Here is a 20386-nt window from a genome sequence, read left to right on the forward strand (position 1 = left end):
AAACCATAATACATATAAATTGCTAATACCGTGATGCAGAAATTAACCCCTGGATTTCCAGCTGGAATAATCCATGTGATTGCCTACACCCCATTAGGTCTGTGGTGGTGGTTTGTCATACTGTGATGCGTCACGGGCGGGCGGCGTTGGCACCCCATCAAAAAAACTCACCAACTTTGAACCCCTGGAACCACCTTTTCTAGTGCTGGGGATGCCTTGTAATTCATTTTGAGCATGAAACGGAGGGTGGTTAAAAGTATATAAAAGTCTAAGCCTCCCCCGAGTCTAGAATATAAAGGTATGGGACTCTGAAAGATTTTAACTCCATTAGTTTCCCGCCTACTTTTCTGCCCATACTAAAGAAGTACACACCCTTACGGTATGGGTTACCCATAGAGTTACCCTTATTGGACCAATACACTGATCAGGTGCTTACTGTACCTTACCGCCTAATTCTAGGGGTGACCTAGCTTGCCGTGTTTCACTTAATCAAGGTAGGGCCAGTTTTGATTATGCCCCTCTCCCCTCCCATCCCACAGAAGAAGCGCGATGGCTAGAACCACATACGTGGTCACAACTCCACAGGTGCAATGGATTACGAAATGGTATCAGGACCATGCAAACCAACCTGCGATTTTGATGACATTCGGGCTGAATGGCTCAACCGACCCTGAATCGATGTTACCTCTTCCAGAAATCGCCATCCAGGTTTACAGCACCGTCCCCCTGGACTTGAATTCTAAGCATGAATATACCGCTCTCGGTCAATATCTTGGTTCTCAGATGCTTGACAGCCCCAGATTGTCATTTGAGATCTATGGTCCTCAGCCTGATGTATTCACCTGCGTGGAGCATCAGAAACGCGAGATTCTTCACCGAAAGAATAATTTCCCGGGGGAAGGCTTCTTCCCTGGTATTGCTAAAGTGGCGCTCAACGATCAGAATCGATTGTTGCAAGGGTTTCTATTAGTGATTACTTCCTATAGCTTCCGTACTACCGACTCACCGGAGTACGAAGCCGAATCAGGCCCGTTGTGGGTAACTTTCAATCGGAGTTTCCCGCTTAAAGCACAAGTTGATCTCCACTCCCGGATTGAGGGCGTCTCCCTATTTAAATTTGACCCTTTAAAATTCTATGGTGAATATGAAGTCTATTCAGAAAGAGAAGAGCTTATGGTGCGAAAATGCCGGAATCTTTTTCATATCTTACGGGAATTATCGTCACTACTTAAGTTAAGTCAATGCGGGGATATGGATTATCAGTTCGATTATGGTCTAGATGAGGATGAGGGAGACCCTTCTTTCACCGATCAACCTCCAGAGATCATTACGTCGCTACAGAGAAAAGCTGATTCATTACAATATAAGGATTTCAATATACAATCACCTTCCCAAGGGGCTATTGTTATTACATCGATCCCTTTAATAACCGCACCAGAACCCGACCTTCGGTATATTATCCATATCGCCTTTCCTTATAAACAACTCAGTTTAGACCTTATGCCGATCACAAAGGCCTTTACAGCTTTGATTATTGAGAATCTTCCTCACGGAAAGACTGTTAGCTTTGAGTTCCTTTCTGCGCCTCAATCCCTAGGTGCTATCCTAACATCGCACCGGAATCTCCTAAACTCTCGACCGGAGATAGCAGTAGGAGCGGCTCACCAAAGCAGTCGAATTTTCCCGCAAGACCGAAGTGCGAATTACATTCCGGGGGATAGGGAGCCATACCGTACCTTTTTTGTCATTGTCGACCGGCCAGATTTCCTAACCGGCCCTGGTGTACTTTTCTTTTTAACGGATGGAAACGACATCACAGATGAGGCGTTACAGAACATTTCCAGCATTTCTGGAGTAAAGGAAGAACGCGGTAACTACACATTGTACCAGGTCTGGCGGAGTGTTGGAATGGCCCAAGTAGCACGGAGGTTAGCAATGATCCCTCCACATGTACCTAGCTAGTTAATCATTTTCTAGTCGCGATGTCTTTATCCTCCTTGATGTGTAACTGTACGGTCCTTGAGGTTTTAAATGGTAATCATTTGACATGATAAATATAAGGACTTCTTTGATATTTCTCTTGGCTTATATAGGTCGTGTTTAATTGGGAGAGTTCTGGCTCAATCACACCCCCAAGGGCCCTAGAGCGTTATTTCCCCACATACCGTACCTGCTGGATGTTGTGATAGAACTCCCCACAGTGCCCGGAAGAGGGGTAGAGGCAAAGTTGGCGGCTCGAGGGAAGCGCATTTGACTGGTGCTCGCTAGCCCAGCGCTGCCCATATATGTGCTAATGAATTTCGATGCCAGCTGATTAGACCCCGTCGTGAGGGCCTGTAATTTAGCCTTCCCTACAGTTAACCAAGGGCCAACATTACTCTCGACCTTCGCAAGATGATTATCAATTGATCGATCCAGTAGCACCAAGCAGTCCGCATTCCCCAGCTGGTCACCCCGCTTGGCCTGGAAGGGCCATTCATCGCTATACCGGGGCTAAAACAAAGGAAACCCACGGATTGAGTTTTTTTGCAGGCTGCAGCAGACTTGTAGTGTAGTGCGGCAGTAGGGTACGCAAGTGCTATAGAGGTCTGGACTCTGAAGTGGACAAACTCAAGACTCAAGAGTCAACATTGAATGAATCAACACCCCGCTTAGTCACCCATACCATCAGATTCCCGACCCATCAAGTCCCCACCCTCGAAATTCAATAAGATCGAACCAAAAAAAGAAAAATTTACAGACATGACACACGACTAAACCTCGAACCATAAACACCTATATCCATACACACACATATCTTCAATCTCCACAATGCCACACTCAACCCGCAGCAAGCGGCCCAGCGCACTCAAGCAAAAACGCCTCACAGTCACCGACGACGACGGCTGGTCGCACGTCACAACGGGAAGCAACGCCCGCCGCACAGTGCGCGGCACAAAAGCGACAGCGACAGCAAACGCGCACACAGACGCAGTACATACCTCGCCTATCCTTAGCCCCGCCGAGGCGCCGGCCCGCCTCACATTGGACGAATTGCAGGCGCAATATGCAGCGCATCGAGAGCAATGGACTGCATCGGAGACTTGGAGGAAATTGGAGAAAGTGCTGGATGAGCGTGTGCAGGGCATGCGCGGCACCGAGACTTCAGCTGGAGCTGGAGCCGGAGTCGAGGCCGAGAAATGCGCCGACGTGGATCGCATCGTGTGCATTGGACTCGGCAGTTTGAGTGGGTTCTCGCGCGATGGGTGGGTGGATCGGCGGAGTGTGTCGATGTACCAGCTTGCGGCGCTGGAGAGGATTAAGGAGCGGGTAGCTTGTGAGTGGTTGGAATCGCTTTCCCTTCCCTTCTTCCCTTTCTTTACTTACCTTCGCATCCTTTCCCTTTGGCTTTCATTCTTTCATTCTTCCTTTTCATTTGGAATCTGTACCCAAGCTCACCGCAACGAACACAGCCCTAAACACCGGCCCCGCCTCGAGCACACCAACCGCGATCCCCGTCTACGCACAAGACCCCATTTTCAACAGCCTGGATCGCGCGCTTCTAGAAAGCATGGGCGTAACAGTCGTCGAGCACCCGGTGGCATTTGAGAACGTCACGCGGAACACGCTGCTCTTCTGCCCGGGTGCAGAGAGGCAGCATCTCGAACTGATTCTGCCGTCGAACCCGGGCTTCGTGTTTGGCGGGCCACTGGAGAATACGCAGTCGGATGTGATCCAGGGCTTTGTGGAGAGAGTGGGGTCGCGGGTATTGGAGCCTTTTACGGTCAACGAGCATGCGTTTTGGAGCATGAGATTGTATTTCCGGGAAGAGAAGGCGGTTTGATGGGATTTGGGGATGTTTCATATTTGATTGGACTTCCTAGTACATACTACCTACCTGCATTGATGGGCTTTGGATGAGGTTTGCATTTTTGGAGTTTGTGGGGGATTTGCACAATTTTGGGTTTGCATTGTTGGTATAAAAGTGCATTCGTTGTGCATGAAGATGATTGATGACTCTTTCTTTTAATACATGTCAATTCAAACATTTGAATGCTTGGCTTTTGGTTCGAATCATCCAGGGCACAGAGTATGGATCTAACACTTGAAAGTTAATATGTTGGGATTCGAAATCACATCAATCCTTTGAATTCGAAAGACAAGCATCAAGATTAGTAGCAATACTATGTACATGGACCCTGCCAGGCATAAAAAATGAATGAACGAAACCCAGACGCAAAATAGCTAATAGTGCAGGTGATATTTCATGAAATTCCCCATAAAAAAAAGACAAAACTCATACGATAACATGGAATGCGGTAGAGAACGCCGGGCATCAAAATGTCAAATGGTGCAACGACAGCGAAAATGCGGCGAGTAGAATTACTTCCCTCGGAATAGTGGGAATAAATATGAGGGGAACGAAATGATAAGCAGGACAAGACCACGCCAGGAAGTGTGGATGGATGTCAACAGAAGCTTTTTGACAGCTAGCGCAAATGATAAGGGAAAGGGCGTATATGCATGCAAGTGTTTCATGATAATCAGAGGGAGGGGGCAGGAATGCGCATGTCTACCGCGTTATGAGGCCGTCTTGCCACCACAATCGGGGATCTTAAGACCAGACTTGATGTTGCGCGCCGAGTCCATGAGACCCCATTTGTCTTCCCAGTCTTTACCGGGGGTATTGTACTGAATCTTCCACGGCTCATCAAATGCCTCGAACCAGAAGTAATCGGTGCCGTTTTCTAGAGCCTGGCAGACCCAGTCCGACATGAATGTGTTCATGTTATCAATGCTTGCAACAGAGCCGGGGGTATCGGAGTCGCAGGTCGGGCTAGAGCCACAGTCTTTGCCTCCATCGCTGGGCCATCCGACCTCCGAAATGACTTGTTTCTTTGTTGTGCCCGAGGTGAGTACGACATCGTGGGTTTGCCAGAAATCCCAGGTCCAAGCAGCGGCAACGTCGACGTTGACTCCCGCAAAGAATGGATGCACGTTGGACATGACAACGTCGACGGCCTCGACGAGCTTGGCATTCCAGTTATCTCCTAGATCGGAAGTGGCGATCAGCATGTCGGTGCTGCGTTTCTTGACTTCGTCTCTGACATCCGTGATATAGGTGATGAGGTTCGTTTCAGCAGTGGCTATGTCTGGACCCGCGCGATACAGCGCCTCGTTGCCGACAATCACGCCGTTGAATATGGAGGTGTTTTTGTTGGCGTCTAGGATATCGTAAAGTTGATTAATCTGTCGGTTCGTCGTCGTAGTGTTCGAGTCGATCCAAACCCCAAGCCAGACTTTCATATCGGTTAGTCCAAGCTTGTCGATTGCGGTCAGGGTCATCTCCGTCTGATTGCAGTCGGTGCCGTACAAGCGAACATTGTTAGTCAATTGTGACAGGACAGCCAAGTCACGAGTGACATTGTTCTGAGAAGGCGGATATTTCAAACAAAGTGGATACTGCACACCCCAAGGCGTATAGTCCATGCCAGGGAAAACCTTGTGCAGATTCTTATTCCCCATAAGTGCTTTGATCTCGGCCGAATTCTTATCAAGGACGCCATTCGACGCTTCGTCATCCGACGCCGAGGATGAAGAGTTACTTCCGTCATGTCGACTCCCCAGCGTGCCACCGACAGCACCACCGATGATAGCAGCGAGAATAATCAATCCAAGCACTGCGCCAACAATCAATCCTCGCTTCTTCCTCCCCTGCATGCCGAATGCCTTCTTGCCCTTACCTCCCTGTCCGGCCTCCAACCCACCCCCGGGAACAGAATCGTAAGAAACACCAGCATTCTTCTCGGTCCCAAAGAACCCTCCAAAGAATCCAGTATGTGCTCCAGCCGCAGCTCCGGCCCCGGCCCCAGCACCAGTGGCAACAGCCCTAGCCCCATGTCCAAATTCATCGTCTCCATCATCTGCAATCTCATCGGGATTGATATCAACGGGTAAACTCATTCTCCCAGTACTGTACTGCGACTGCCTCTGATAAGGGCCGTCATTCACGAGACCTCCGTTTCCATTCCCTCCATATGGCCCCGGCGCCGCCGCGCCCGCACCCGCACCCGCACCAGAGACAGAACCCTCATAGAAGCTGCGCCGGGCCTCACTCAAATGTACGCTCGACTGCTGCGGTGTCTGTATAGCCGGCGGCGTTGCCGCATCCCCCAGCGTCAATCCCGACGCAAAGGGATTCTGCGGTTCAGCGCGAAAGGACTCGGCACTCCCATATGCTACTCCAGCTCCCGTATCCGGCGAAACAGGTACGTAGGGATTATCTGAGCCGGTGGCGTTGAAGCCACGTTCGGCGGGGCCGGTGTATCCATCCAAGTCATTGTCTTGGTAGTTCATAGCGTGGATGCCGCTCTGGCGGCTGTGGGTATTTGCGACGCCGATTGCTATGCCGCTGATGCCGCCGCCTATGGATGAGGGGCCGAGGTTGTCGACGCCCGGTGTGACGGAGGAGTCTTGTCGGTAGATATGAGTGTTTGAGTATCTGCGGGGTGGTTCAGGGATATCTGAGTTGGGGGGATTCATTTTGAGTTTTGAGCCCTTTGTGGAGTCGGTTTGTGACAGGTGATATTTTGGGAGTATGTAAGGTGGGCTGCAAGGGATTTGAGGATGAGGCTGAGATTGTGGATGTGACGTGGGTGTCAAGTAAATGGCGGCGGTGTATGATTTTGTAGGATTTCAAGATTGTTTGTTAGAGAAGGCCGTGTTGGATTATGCAGAAGTTGAAGTTGGTATGTGGTTGAGGAAAGAAAGAGCAAGCCGATTAGACAGGCATTTCCTGGTGAAGGCTGCTAAAGGCAGAAATCACGGTCCTCTGAATGAGGGCAGTGCAATGGGCCGAACTAGAAAGCTGAGGTGCCGTGACAGGTCGAGTTTTGGACGCGACTGCAATAAATCAAGAGCAAGAAAAAGAAAAGAAAAACAAGTCAAGAGGAATTCACTGGCAAGATTCCCCAAAGGTTTAGGAAATAAAGTTGTCAACAAGCGCGGTGGTGACCCGGACAACGGAAACGCCCCGCTACTTGTAAAGATGAAGTGAGAATTGAAGTGAGTAGTACTAGTAAAGCACGGGAATTAAAAGAAATCAGGATTAGAATAGGAATTAGAATGAGAAGAGAAAGATAAAAATAAAATAAAAATAAAAACACCTACATTCTAAAGGAATTCCATCCCGAACCGTTCCCTGCATTCGTTTAAGGGTCCTGTCAATGTGGACCTCGGTGGGTCCGACCCTGAACTATTTTTGTCAAGTTTGGACCCTGCACATGTATAAGGAACGCCTTAATATTTGGGAATTATTGAATGATCATTAGATCAATCCACTAAAAAGAAACAAAAAAGAAACATGACATGAAAATTTGCCGTGATCTCGTTAATCCATTACCTAATCCCTGCGCCGTGCGAATCCATTCCAGTCCCAACCCTTGTTTTCCTGTTTTGCGCTACCCTTCATAACCAGGACAACATCAAGTCATAGTTTAGAAAAAGAAGGGGACCAAATAATGCCCCCAGAGAGAATACGAAAAGAAAGAAGATGAAAAGCAAAAGGGCCCTCTAGCCCTCCACCTCCTCAGCGCTCCGTTGTGCAGCAGAGGGCGCATCACTTTCCAGATGTCGAGCCCGTTCCAAGAACCGGCGTTTTCCTCGTCGGGTATCGAAATGCTTAGGAATCTCCGATGCTTCTTGACCCGCAGCAAGCATACTAGTGCGCATTTTATTACGATAGGCATCCACTAAAATGAACCGAAAAAAATAAACCGTTAGCGTTTGAAACAAAAAAAAACCCCCCGAGGTCACTCGAGTTCGTTAACGTTGTTTCCGGGGTTCAAAGTGAGACAATGTTTGAGCCACCGGCACGTGGACACACGCCAAAGAATGTGTATTCGATGAAACGGGCAAGAGCACAGAAAAGAGGCACAAGAACGAAAAAAAAAGCAGAAAATAGAAAATCGAAAGTAAAATAAGAAACATAATTCAACTTACGCGATCGCTGCAAAAATAGCATCCGTCCCGCAAAAACACGGCTCTGACTCCAACTCAACCGGTACGCCAGGTCATTCAGCATAACCTCTTTCCGGTGTCGACGGCGCGAAAGTTTAGGCACGTCGATATCTCGCTCGCCATCCAGTGAGGGTGCAGGAACCGCCGTGCGGCCAACAGTCGAGTCTTCGGGGTCCCCAATGTGCTCAACGTCCTCGGCGAAGAACCGTTTGCTGGGGTCAACAAGGACTTGCGCATCTTTCATTTGAGTGGGGAAGTAGGTGCGCGGGTACACGGCGTTGATCTTGCGGTAGGAATCCGGGATCTCGTCCATCTTGACTTTGTCTAGGCCGACCTTGACGCGAACCCGTGAGCCGCGCTGGGGATCCTCGACCAAGATGAAGGTGCGGCGCTTGCCGTCTGGTAGCTGGCCGAAGAGGTCGTCGTTGGTGGGACTTTGTTCGTCAAGGTCGACGATGCTGGCCATGTGGCTGGAGGTTGCGATGGTCGGGTGACGCCCTAGAGAGCCGAGGCCACTGTCGCGGAGGAGGGGCGCCATGGAGGGGCTGGTGCTGGTCGCTGATGGGATGGTGTGAGCATCATGGAAGATTTGAGCGGGACGGATATCGGTGGCCCCCAATGGTGCGGGGAGACGGCTTGTATCAATGGAACGCTGGGGGTTGATGTAGTCCGTGGTGCCTATAGAATGGGGAAAGCGCACAAGTGGAGAAATTAGCCTACGCGGTACTGCATGTAGCGAAGGGGTTCTCAAGTCCCAAAGAAAGAAGACAAAGCAAGCGGCGCGGCGGCATTGAATGATAAACAAGAAGACGCACAGGGTATGAAATAACAAGGAGAGAAAGAGAAGAAAAAAAAATGGAAAGAAGAAAAGAAGAAAAGACGAATCGAAGCCAACCCAGATCCAAACCAAGCAGAGAGATACATACACCCCAGAACATCTCATGCAACACCCAGTATACAAACGTGACACCCCCATATACACATACAATCCGATCACAAGAATAGATGAGATCTGTCAAGATCCAAGAAGTGAAGTAAAAAAGGACCAAAGAAAAAAAGGGAAGAAAAAATACAGAAATCATCCAAGACCCCGCCGCGCGTGTTGCAAAAGAAACATCGACAACGGAACAAATCGCATCATTGCTGGTGAAACATACCGCTGACTTCCTCCATCTTAGGGCTTCCATCAGGTTGAGCATGATGATGAGTCATGCCCATCAAAGGTCCAATACTACCACGCTGGCCGGATCCACCAGACATTCCATGGCCAACGGGCCCAACGGGAGTCATGTGAGGTGTAGCAGGCTGTACCGACTGGCGACGATTCATCTTGTGTTGACGACGCACCCGTCTGCTACGCAACCGAGGGTCCTGGTTGCTGTTGCGCCAACTATCCACAGCCCGCTGGATAAGGCCTCGTTTCCCTCTCAACGCCGGGTTCAATTCAGCCAATGCCCATCCCACGGCATTGCATTCCGTCTCGTAGACCAGCCGATTTCCACGATACTGGTCTTTGTTGCAACATGCACGTGGGTAGACGCAGTTCTCAGTTTTGAAGTCTTGGCTGAGAGAATCTACATTGACGGATTCCACATCACACCGGATCGTGTATTCCATCTTGACTCGGTCTCGAGAATACTCAAAGGCTATCCACTGAACCCCGTTGTTGTCCTGTCGTACGACGAGTGGGGTGGTGGCGGGAATGGGGCCGGGGGCTGCGCTCGAGCTCGTTCCGAGGGGTGAAGTCTGCTGGGTGACGGCTGGAATACTTGTGCTGACAGCTGCTGGAAGGGCCGGGTTGAGCATCGATCGTTGGGTAGATGATGTCTGTGGCGTCGAATCCATCTTCATGACTGGGCTGCTGGATAATGCTGTGCTTGGTGTGTGGGATGGTTGATGAGGTGACATCTGTGCAGTGCTGGTCTGAGGGGGCATCATCATGGACTGTGAGGTGATTGTGTGTGACTGAGGTGATTGATGAGGCGCATATGGCGGTTGAACAGAGTATGGTGGATATCCATACATTTGAGGTGGCATCTGTGACGACTGCGCGTAGATGTTGCGACCATGCTGATCATGCGGCTGGGATGCTACAGAGGATGGAGAGTTGGATTGGGGGGTGTGATACATTGGAGGGTAAGGAGGTCTCTGCATTTGAGCGGTGGTTGCCATGAGGTCAGATGGCCCTATATCTTGCAGATCAGCCGGGAGTCCGTAGTAATTCAGACGGCAGCTAGCCCCAGGTAGGACATCCCCGGCACGCGCGAGATAGGAATCATGCACTCGAATAAAATAACCTAGGTAGAAAAGAAATCCCGTGGCTTACCACTAGAAGAATACTGCGCTGGAGCAGTTGCGGTTGTATATATAGATGGGTGGGTGGTATAATAGGGTGATTCTTGAGTTGGCGACCCGTATGAGCCGTGAGAGTGCAGGATGCCGTTTCCCAGAGAGTGAAGTGGAGGATAGGAGCTTGTATGAAGTGAAGCAGTTGATTGCGCAGGCGAGGCCGGAGTTTGTTTTGGTGATAACGGCGCTATATCTGGTCTAGATGCTTGCAGCGGATGATGTTGAGATAGATGCGCCTGACTGCTATGTCGGTACTGTGGCGAACAATATCAGTGACTGGGAAGACTTGAGAATCCCAAAGAAGCTGCGAGAGGTGTTCGAGCACGCGGGGTGGTACAACAACCTAAGAACGTGGAAGAAAAAGAAGCAAGACTTGAGAATACAGCCAGATCGTCCGGACAAAAAGAAAGTAACGACATAAGAGCGGGGATTTGAACAACTCCAAAAGGGTCAGAGGCTCCTGAGCCATAGAAAGGAAAAGAGTTAGGGGAAAAGTTGCCACGGATGAACGATGCCTTGAGCAGGGATGGGCTTAGATGCGTAACAAATGGCCAGGATTTGAACCAGGATGAGCCCGTCCAGGGCCAAAGAAAACCACGGTTCTGTGTAGCGCTGGGGCTGGCTTGAAACTGCGAGTGGCTCTTTTCTTCCGAGGGGGGCCAATACACTCCAGCCTCGCTGTTTGTCCATGTAAATGGCGCCTTGCCGCTACACGGACTCGGGGATGTGGCTTTCATTGTGCTGAGAGTAGGCGTTTCGATTTTTCCTTTGAGGTTCCACCAATACCCCCCTCTCCTCGCATTTCTTTTCACAACTTAGCCTCGCAAAAAGACATGATCTTATGGGTTGCCCCATACAGATACCAAAAGAATGGTCAGATCTGGTAGGCATTTCTCGCAAGGCTAAGTTCAGCCGCATTGGTCATGATAATGTCATCGGGTCAGATTTGACAACCCCGAGCCTGATCATCGCATTTTCTTTGACGGCTACCAAGCCCATCCACTCAAGGCATCTAGGTCCGGACAAGTTGTTGAATATGTGACTCCATCATAGTTCCAGAGATCCTTCGCCTGATTTGTTCCTCCCGGTGTGTTGTTTTGCGTATGGTGGCAATATCAAAATGAAAGATAAGAGGAAGAGAGAAAGAGAGAGAGAGAGAGAGAGAGAGAAAGGAAACAAGGTGCCGGAAAAGTTGAAAGTGATATTGAAGTAGAAGAAAGCCAAAGAAATGAAATTGTAGGTCCAATGCAATCTACAACCGGGGTTGCGACAAGAAACGAAATCTCAACAGTTCATGTACTTACGGGATCATCAACCGGCTCTTCCTTGTATTTTGACACCGGGGGGCCACGGTCAGTCTGTACCATGCCGGTCACGACAAGACCTCTCTCACGGTCTGGAGTAGAAAGCCAATGCAGTGAGGCAATAATTGGAAAGGGTGGTAGGGTGGACTTGTCAGACAAGGGGAAGAAGAAAAGAGCTAGGATGTGAGGGTTTGGCGCGCGAGGGAAGAAACGCGCGTGGAGATGTCAAATGAGAAAAGGCGGGATATGGTCGATCCCGAGGGCCTGAGGCTAAAACGGTCTGCGCGACACACGGCTAGTAGCCTCCTCTTGACTGGGGTGGGGTTCAGGGCACGATGTTGAACGATGCTGGGTTGAGACGTGGTAACGAGGGTCCAGGGTCGTTTATTTAGCTGTACCCATAAGGCCCCATCCTAAGGATCAGGTAGCGTCTTCTAAATTAAACCCACGATTCTGGAGAAGAACGAAAAAGAAAAGAGAAAAAAGGTCGAGATAAAACCGAAAGAGGTAAATAAACGGAAATAATACTGTAAAACCAGTGAATAATAAAAAAAAAAGGAAAAATCAAAAGGAAAAAAAAAAGAAATCAGAAAAATCAGAAAAATCAGATCTTGTGGAGATAGAGCAGTAACCAGAGGTACTTCAGCATGGGCTTGTCACTAGCGGGAACGTGGTGTAATAACGACTAGGGTGGTTGCAGGAGGGAGATTAAGAGACTCGACAGAGACTCCGGTAAACATCCGAGCCTCAGTTTAAATTGAATATCATTAGACTAGCCGAGATGAGAAGCAGATTTAAACGCCAGAAATGGAAAAAAAAAGAAAAAAAAAGAAAGCACATAAGAAAAAGAAAAAGAAATAAAAGTAAAGGATTGAGGAGGAATGATGTGCAGCATGCAGTATACCGGAGAGGGCAGACAGTGCGTGGAGACAGAAGTTTTGTTTTTTTATGATTTAATTCATTTTTAAATTGATTTTTCTTTTTGAAATATTCATTTTAATTGATCTTCATTTTAATTGATCTTCTTGGGGGCTACTGGGGAAAAGGTAGAATTGTCCAATTATCTTATGTTGAACAAGGCCCTAATGTCACCTAGTGCGTGTGGACTTGGTGGATTGCCAGTGGGGACAAGAAGCAGAATGACTGCATATCTCTTTCATGATGGATCCACGACATCTCTTTGATCTATATCCTTGATTCTCAACGGTCAAGATATTTGCCCCTCTTGCAGTTTTCAGCCATAGATATGCTTTATTTGTCAAGGAACGGTTCCTCGGAAGAGAAGGAAACTTCATGATACGTCCATCAAAGGAAACAAAGAACCGTATATTGATTGTCACACCATCCTGATTGGTGGTGGGGAGGGGCTAATATGCTGAAAGCAACGCTGAACAAAAGCCGAGTGACGTTATTCGATTTTCTATTCACTTATTTTTTTTGGGATTATTCATAGCAGGAAAGATTGCGAACTGGATTTTCCGGCACAAGATTCTCCTAGTCTCTAGTCGCATAGTAGCTTACCCCCGTCTCCGTTAGTATTTACGTCCGGTATTCAGTTTCAGTGCCGGAGAAGGGGAAACGAAACAAATAACGGAAAAATACATAAAATAAATCAAAGTTTACCTGGGCCTTACATACAGGAGAAAAACCAAGGATCTTCTCCAGCGTAATTGACCAAGTGGAGGCAAATAATTTACAACATTGTACGTAGTAGGGTGGAGATATCATAGGGCAAATGTTTGTGGGCATGACGTTTAGGGCAGATCGAACGGCCAAACGGGCTCGAAAAGCGGGGGGGGGGGGAAATAGAATAAATGCAAAAACAAAGTGAAAAAGAAAAGGAAAAAAAAGTGAATTTCAAACCAGAAGATGAAGATTAGGTGGAGACCTTGACGTTTGCCTGGATCGTGCAGAGGCCAGTTTCAGGTACTGTGAGCGATTTCCTCGGGGGGCTCGGAGTATATCGAAGGGAGATCGACGGGGAGAATTGCTAAATTCATAACACTGGTTACACACACGATCTGACTGGAGAAGCGCCATTTTCTTTTCTTTTTTCTTTTTTCTTTTTTCTTTTTCTCTTTTTTTCTTTCTGATTTTTTGATTTTTTGATTTTTTTTTCCTGATTTTCTCTGTTTTCTCTCTTGTTTCCACGGCCCAATCTCTCCCTTTTCCCCACTTGCCCTTCAAGATCCAGATTCCCGACTCCATCCCTCGGCCCCGTCTAAATAAACTCGAAACAGCCTAACGGCCGCCCATCACCCTTTGCGTTCGTGGTAGTGTAACGAGGTCTTTTCTTTGTTGATGATTGTCATAAATTTCTCCCCCTTCTTACCCCCCTTCATCCCAAATCAGCAAGAGCCGCTGATCATCCCGATGAACCAACCAACATCTAGTTCATCACGGGCTGTTGCATCCTGGCCCCCATTGACTAACGCGCGCAGTCTAACTTTTAGCCTAAGCGAATTTCCCACTCACTGCAGGGGCAGAAGTCAGAGGGGTAAAAGAGATGAGACTTGGAAAAAGAAAAGCAATTTTTGAAAAAAAAAAAAAAGAAAAAAGGTAGAAAAGAAAAAGAAAAGAAAGGCCAACAAGGCTAAGTCGACGCTGCGCTGCGGCCAATGAAGCCCTAAGGCCCTCCAGGCTTCCCCCGATGCGGGCCTCCACCCGTGCTCGCCCCTAATCCTATCCTGCACTAGTCTTCCCTCGTAGTCATTCTTGGCATTTGGACAGGTAGCTCAAGAAGGTCGAAAACACCAAGTCGAAAAAGAAAAAGAAAAGAAAAAAGAAAAAGAAACTAAGAGGCAAGTCGCAGGCTCCTTTCACCGGCCCTAGCCGACTATAATCGGCACGTCAAGCTTGGAACGCACGACACCTGAAATATTCTTTCCCGTACCCTGACATCTGGACCATGCGACAATCCGGGAGAACTAAGACCTAAGACCTAACCAAACCATATACAGAGAAAATGAAAAGCTTCTCTGGCGGCCGGGAGGGGTGGAGCCCATCGCAGCTTACCATCTTATGTAGTTCGTCATTTCATACTTGTGATTTACTGATTATTATTATTTTCAGGGATTACTGAGATCTCTGGTCTTTTCTCCATCTTAACCATTATCAAATGTAGATCTTCAAATACACCTATGCGTATACCGTTTGCAGAAGCCATTCAGCATGGACGTTGTATCATTCCGATGGGAAACCAGCAAAAAAGAAAAGATTTAATCTTACTAGTCCCGGTCTATTCTCTAGTGGCTAGTAGCCAATGCACATCGTGGCCAGACCTCTCTCGCAGAGCGGATAATCGGCTCCTGAGGCTCAAGGTGGACCGAACAGGAAAGCCAGCATGCCGATGATCTCTCTAGGTCGCGCTGGCGTCTTTGCGCAGTGACTGTGCATTCGTGCATTTGGGAAAACAAAAAAGTGGCGGAGGGACGGAGCCCATCGGCCCCGGGAGAAATGGTGGAGGTGGAGGAGGGGCTGGTTAGGTTAGGTTAGGTTCTGGGCTTGATTTGATTCGACTTGGTAGCTAAGGGCTTCCAGAACCAGGTTAGCTTTCGGGTGCGTCGTAATCGTAGCCATTCAGATGGAGTGGTCGGTTTGCTGAGGGGGTGTATACTTTCCCTCCAATGATGATCACTCGATCTCGGCCCAGTGACTTGACTCGAACTGTTTACTTAGAGGACTTGTGGCCAGGAACTCAAGGGCTGAAGGTTGGGGCTAAACTAACCCGGGTGCATGACCAGCCCCCCTTTTTCTAGCTTTTTATTATTATTATTATTTTTATTAATTACTTTTTTTTTGCCTATCATCTTCTAATGCGTAATAGTTTGACAGGTTTTTGTTTCAGTTGGTTATTTTTTTTTATTTTTTTTTTACCGCATCTTCGCATTAGTGAAGGTCGCGGGGTTCGGAGACAAACGGTGTCATCTGAAGTTGGTTATATTTCGCCTGTGATCGATGCAGGGTGCTGGAGTCTTGCGCGGTAAGTCGTACCCGCTTTTTTCGGTCCCACTTCTCAGCTGTACATATACATACACCACAGCTCTACTGGAATTGTCTAGGCTTGAAAATGAGATCATTCCGGGACTTGTCTTCTTTGGCGAATCTCCCTTTGAGACGATCTTGTTTTGCTAGTGGAATGATCATCCCAGTCTCGGGTGGAAGGAAATTGTGATAGCAAACTGCCCCACCCCTTCAACGGTTTACTCGATTACTCGATGAAGTATACGGTGTAAACCGAAAAAGGAGATAGTCACTTGAGTAGCCATTAGTAAGAAACATGCCGAGAGGAACCTTGGAAAAGGATTTTGAATATATTAAATAAAAACAAAATGAACTAAAGGCTGAATATGTCTAAAATCAACGCCAACGCAAGGGAAAAAGTACCCGTGTCCGCGAGTCGCTTTTAGTCTGAGCACATGCCCACAAAGCTGTCGTTGTACGGTGGATAGGTTGTACGGGAACATCGAGCGAACCATATTAAACGAGAGGATAAAGTCTCCCGCACCACTGAAAATACACCCCTGAGCTGATCAACCGAGATCCTCGATTCACTGCTAAAAGTGCTAGGGGTGCCACTACCGGCCCCCGGATCGACTGGCAGACGTAAGCAGAAAAGAACTAAGCCCTGATTGACAAAATCCGTTCCTCGTTCCCCCTTTCCCCCCTAACTTCCCTGCAACCATGTGCCGATGAAAGAAAAAGTCTAAGGTAAAAAAAAAAAAAAAAAAAAAAACCTTGAAAACACGTTAAAACCTGGAAGCTAAAACCGAAACCAAAGACTAAAAGAACTAAAACAAAGAGCAAGAAAAAACCTAGAAAACCAAAGAAACTTCCATGGACATGCCGAACGAAGCAAGTCGGACCCGGATCGTCAACATAAAACATAAAATCCTCACCACTAGCATAGCAACATGGTTTCGCAATCCTAGTCAATGTCGATCCACCAAAACTTCAAATGTTCCATACTTAATACGTCATGTAAACCAAACCCCCAAATACCAAACCCAGCGGAAAAATGCAAAACAGCCACTCAGAAATCGGAAAAACACACATGGCCTGTGCGCACCCATAGCACACTGGTGCCGTTTGAAAATGGGCCTTTCTATCGAGGCCACTTTAGCGCAAGCCCCGTACCAGTTCTAGTCCTGAACAGACCTGCAAGCCCCATACAACAAGAAAGAAAAAGAAGAAAAAAAAAACTCATTACTACTACCATAACATGTCCTGAAATTTGCGCAGTCGTCAACAGCCACCAGTGGAGGAAACCGGGGACGCCGCGACGCCACCGTTGATTCATTAAGCATCTGCTCTTTCCTAGATGGGCAATGTCGGAGATAAAAAAAAATAAAAAACATGCTGAAAATGATGGAAACTTGAAAGCGCGAATTCAAGAAAACTAGATGAAAAGAACAAAAAAAAAACAAGCAATGGTTAACGACTTTCAATGTTGCAAGTGATAACCGGGGGTATACTCCGCGATTCTTTTGGTATTAATGATAGTCGATTATGGCTCTCGGGCCTGTTCAAGATTTAGTTTGGTTTAGCCTGGAGCGTCTGTGCCAGCGCGCATATCAGTTTCCGCAGTTTGATGTTTGATGTTTGATGATGTTTCTTTTGATTTTGATTTTGATTTCTGATTCTGCTTCTGCTTCTGCTTCTGCTTCTGCTTCTGCTTTTGACTTTGGCTTTCCAAGCACATCCAGTTCCCACTGCGGATGCGGAAACACGGGCCACGTTGAGGGGGCCCGGGACCCGCCCTTGCTGCGCGCAGATCGTGGCTTTGGAGCTGGACAAGTGCTCCATAAGTCCAAGTTGTGCTTCTATGATTCTAAGCCCACCGATTCACTCCATATCTGAGAGCTTGTACGTATATGTACTCCGTAGCTCGGCTAAAGTACGTACCTGATCGTCTATATAGCACCTCCGCTAGTACAGAGTAGAATAAGCTAAAATGAGACCTTACCAAAAAAAAAAAAAAAAAGATACTAATGAACCAGTTGCAAACGAGGAAATTCTGACCTCAGGCCTGTGGGGGTGGAGAGGTCCGTCGATTCCAAGGTTGGCATCTGCTCGGGACGGAGGACGGAGGACAAGTACGGAGGAGAAATACGGATATAGGCTGTAGCCGGAGCAGTACATACATACAGGTAGGCAGTGGCCTGTACAGAAGATATACCTAGGTGCTCCGCTTGGCGCCAACAGTGGCTCGCATGAGGAGATTGTTTGAGCCACAACGTCGTAATCGCGCGTCCCCGAGCGTCACGTATGCACATATAAATACACATGTGTATATGTATATAGTGCTCAAGCTATATTGCACGGTCTTAATGTCGACAATCGACATTTGGCGCCGGCGGGGTACGGGCTCCTCCGGGGAGGAGGACCTCGGAGATACACAAGAAAGTGATCGGGAGCAAGGAAGCATGTGTGAGTCCGGACCGGACCATGGATGCAGTCAACACCGTTCGGGAGTAGTTCAAGTTCACAAAGGGAGTTAGGAAGAAAACGGGGGAGAATTCAGGTGATGAAATTCCACATGTTGCATATTGAACTGAGAGAGTTCCCACTATAATCTCGCTTCTGCTCGCTTTCGTGTTTCGGTTTTTTTTTTTCTGTTTTCTTTCGAGTTCTTAATCTTGTAACGCATACATAAACGCGTCGCTTAAAGACCAGTCTTTTAGATCTATATCTCACTTGTGAATTTAAAGTTGTCGTACCCTGGTCCGTTTGAACGCTTGAACGCACGGGAATATCGCCGGCCTAGTAGGTAGGGATCTGCTCTCGGGAGGCGCCAACGGTTTTTTGATTAGGTTTTTTTTTTGGTCTTCCTTTGTTTTCTTTTTTTTCAATGTCTTATTTTTTTGCACTTGATTTTTTGGACCTTTTACCCATTTGTTGAGAAAATAAAACCGGAGTTGGAGGTGGGGTAAAAGGGGGCGAGACTGAGCCATTGGCCTCGAACCCAACATCATCTCTAGTCCAATTTGCCTTAGGACGGATAGAGTCCCCCGGCTAGAGCTAGGCCCTTAGTAAGCTAGTTAGGCACGCCGCACAGTAAATCCATGGAACGAGGGGGAATATCCACTTTTCACCGATTGCTGTGGATTCCCTTTGTCTCTTTGTTCTCGCCTCACCTTCATTTCGTGATTTTAGCTGCTAGCTCTGTTAGCTCTGTAGGGCGGCTCTCCCCGATGGAACGCGCACGCTGCGTTCTTTTGTCCTTTGCTTTTTATTCATATATTTTTTTTCATCATAATTCCCCCCCTTTTTCCCTTATATGACATGTTATTCAGGGCAGGCTTTTTACCTTTTTCCTCTTTTCTCTTGCCTAATCTTTAATTTGGTGGCTGTCTATTTTTACGATTCCCAACGGGAGCTATCTACGGAGCACAACCTACGGAGCAGAGAATCAGAAATCGAAGTTTCGGCCCCACCATCCGGCTCCGAAGCTCCACGGAGCTTCATGGAGTCATGGAGAGTTCCAGTTAGGCACCGAAGCAAACAATTGACCACCATTGATGCATCAACTTCGAAAATCCGACCAAAATCTATGTATGTAGGTCTTAGTATCAGGGAACAGAGTGCTCCGGAATTCCCGCGTGCCAACCGAGCCTAAGAAAGGAAATGATAATCAGACATATCTGGCGTGTGTGTGTGTGTGTGTTGCGGGGTTGAAAGTGCGTGTACGCAAAGCACGGAGTAGCAATATCTCCCCCATGGGCGAATTTTCAATTTACCCTATAGCCTATTTGGGAAAAAAGGATATACACCGATACTTTCCTCACGCATCACGATTGCATCAAAATTCTGTCAGCGAGGAGTCAGTTCGCATGTGCAGCATCGTACTTGTGAGCTATCGAGTCGACGTGCGGGAAGGCGTTAAACCTGCAGTGGCGGTCGCGTGGCCCGGAGCTACTTGACAACATGTTTCAGGATCTCTGCAGCTGGGAGGGGAGTTGGATGAGTAGGAAACTCAGCCTTAGACAGGAAACGGTAATTTTGTGGGTTGATCACTGCAGGTCGGACTGGCGAGATGCGCTAAACGCTCACCGTTCAAATGTTCTTTGCCTACCGAGTACTAGGTAAGTAGTATTCGTGTCAACTGTAAACTGTAAATTTCTGTACATATTCAAATGTTGGGCATCTAAGCGAGGGGAAAAGAGTGTGAGTCAACCTAACAATCACCAGAACCCGAGAAACTGGATATTGGAACATGGAAACTGGAAACTGGAAACTGGAAACTGGAAACTGGAAACTGGAAACTGGGCAAGAAACCAACAGTCACAATCACAATCACTTAGAATGTGGACTGTAGATTGGCACTGGGATTTGGAATTGCCAACGCTGGATCACCCAAGCGCCATTCGCTACCCACGGGCTTGGTTGTACTACAGTAGCGCCGGAAGACAGGACTGATCTGGATTTGTAGAGCAAGAGAGCATTCCAAGCTCGGTCTTGATTACCATGGTTTTCCCTATCCATACATGCACCAGTCAACGTGTCTCTCCCCCCACCGCTCCTACGAATGACATCAAGAACGCATACATGTCAAAAGGCGGACGCAGGGGGTACAACCCAGCAGCGAACCACATGTGCTTGCGTCGATCATTTTCCGATTCTGCCTTGCCACAGGACAAAAAAGAACCGGATTTCAGTACATCTTACACAAGGCTTTCTTGCAAGTATACTTGTCAATAGTACGAGTCTACTTTAATGTGACAAATTACCTCAAT

At 47.8% G+C, this 20386-nt stretch overlaps 4 protein-coding genes across 4 annotated transcripts; 2 read left to right on the forward strand and 2 right to left on the reverse strand.

Annotated features, from left to right (window-relative positions):
- Positions 1 to 549: 549 nt before the first annotated feature.
- Positions 550 to 1962, forward strand: N7466_000403 (uncharacterized protein; the record flags this gene model as incomplete). The annotated part of the gene is made up of 1 exon (XM_057159801.1): positions 550 to 1962. The coding sequence occupies one exon, from the start codon at positions 550 to 552 to the stop codon at positions 1960 to 1962; it is 1413 nt and encodes a 470-aa protein (XP_057026049.1).
- Positions 1963 to 2811: 849 nt separating this feature from the next.
- N7466_000404 (SRR1 family protein) lies at positions 2812 to 3823 on the forward strand (the record flags this gene model as incomplete). Its single annotated transcript, XM_057159802.1, has 2 exons — positions 2812 to 3316; positions 3453 to 3823. The coding sequence occupies 2 exons, from the start codon at positions 2812 to 2814 to the stop codon at positions 3821 to 3823; spliced, it is 876 nt and encodes a 291-aa protein (XP_057026050.1).
- A 737-nt stretch (positions 3824 to 4560) lies between these two features.
- Positions 4561 to 6522, reverse strand: bgt3 (uncharacterized protein; the record flags this gene model as incomplete). Its single annotated transcript, XM_057159803.1, has 1 exon — positions 4561 to 6522. The coding sequence occupies one exon, from the start codon at positions 6520 to 6522 to the stop codon at positions 4561 to 4563; it is 1962 nt and encodes a 653-aa protein (XP_057026051.1).
- Positions 6523 to 7551: 1029 nt separating this feature from the next.
- Positions 7552 to 11084, reverse strand: N7466_000406 (uncharacterized protein; the record flags this gene model as incomplete). The annotated part of the gene is made up of 5 exons (XM_057159804.1): positions 7552 to 7730; positions 7981 to 8744; positions 9152 to 10184; positions 10325 to 10601; positions 10785 to 11084. The coding sequence occupies 5 exons, from the start codon at positions 11082 to 11084 to the stop codon at positions 7552 to 7554; spliced, it is 2553 nt and encodes an 850-aa protein (XP_057026052.1).
- Between the last annotated feature and the right edge of the window lie 9302 nt (positions 11085 to 20386).

This window comes from Penicillium verhagenii (assembly GCF_028828195.1).
Source record: "Penicillium verhagenii strain IBT 33310 chromosome Unknown utg000002l_segment0_segment0, whole genome shotgun sequence".
Taxonomy (NCBI): Eukaryota; Fungi; Ascomycota; class Eurotiomycetes; order Eurotiales; family Aspergillaceae; genus Penicillium; species Penicillium verhagenii.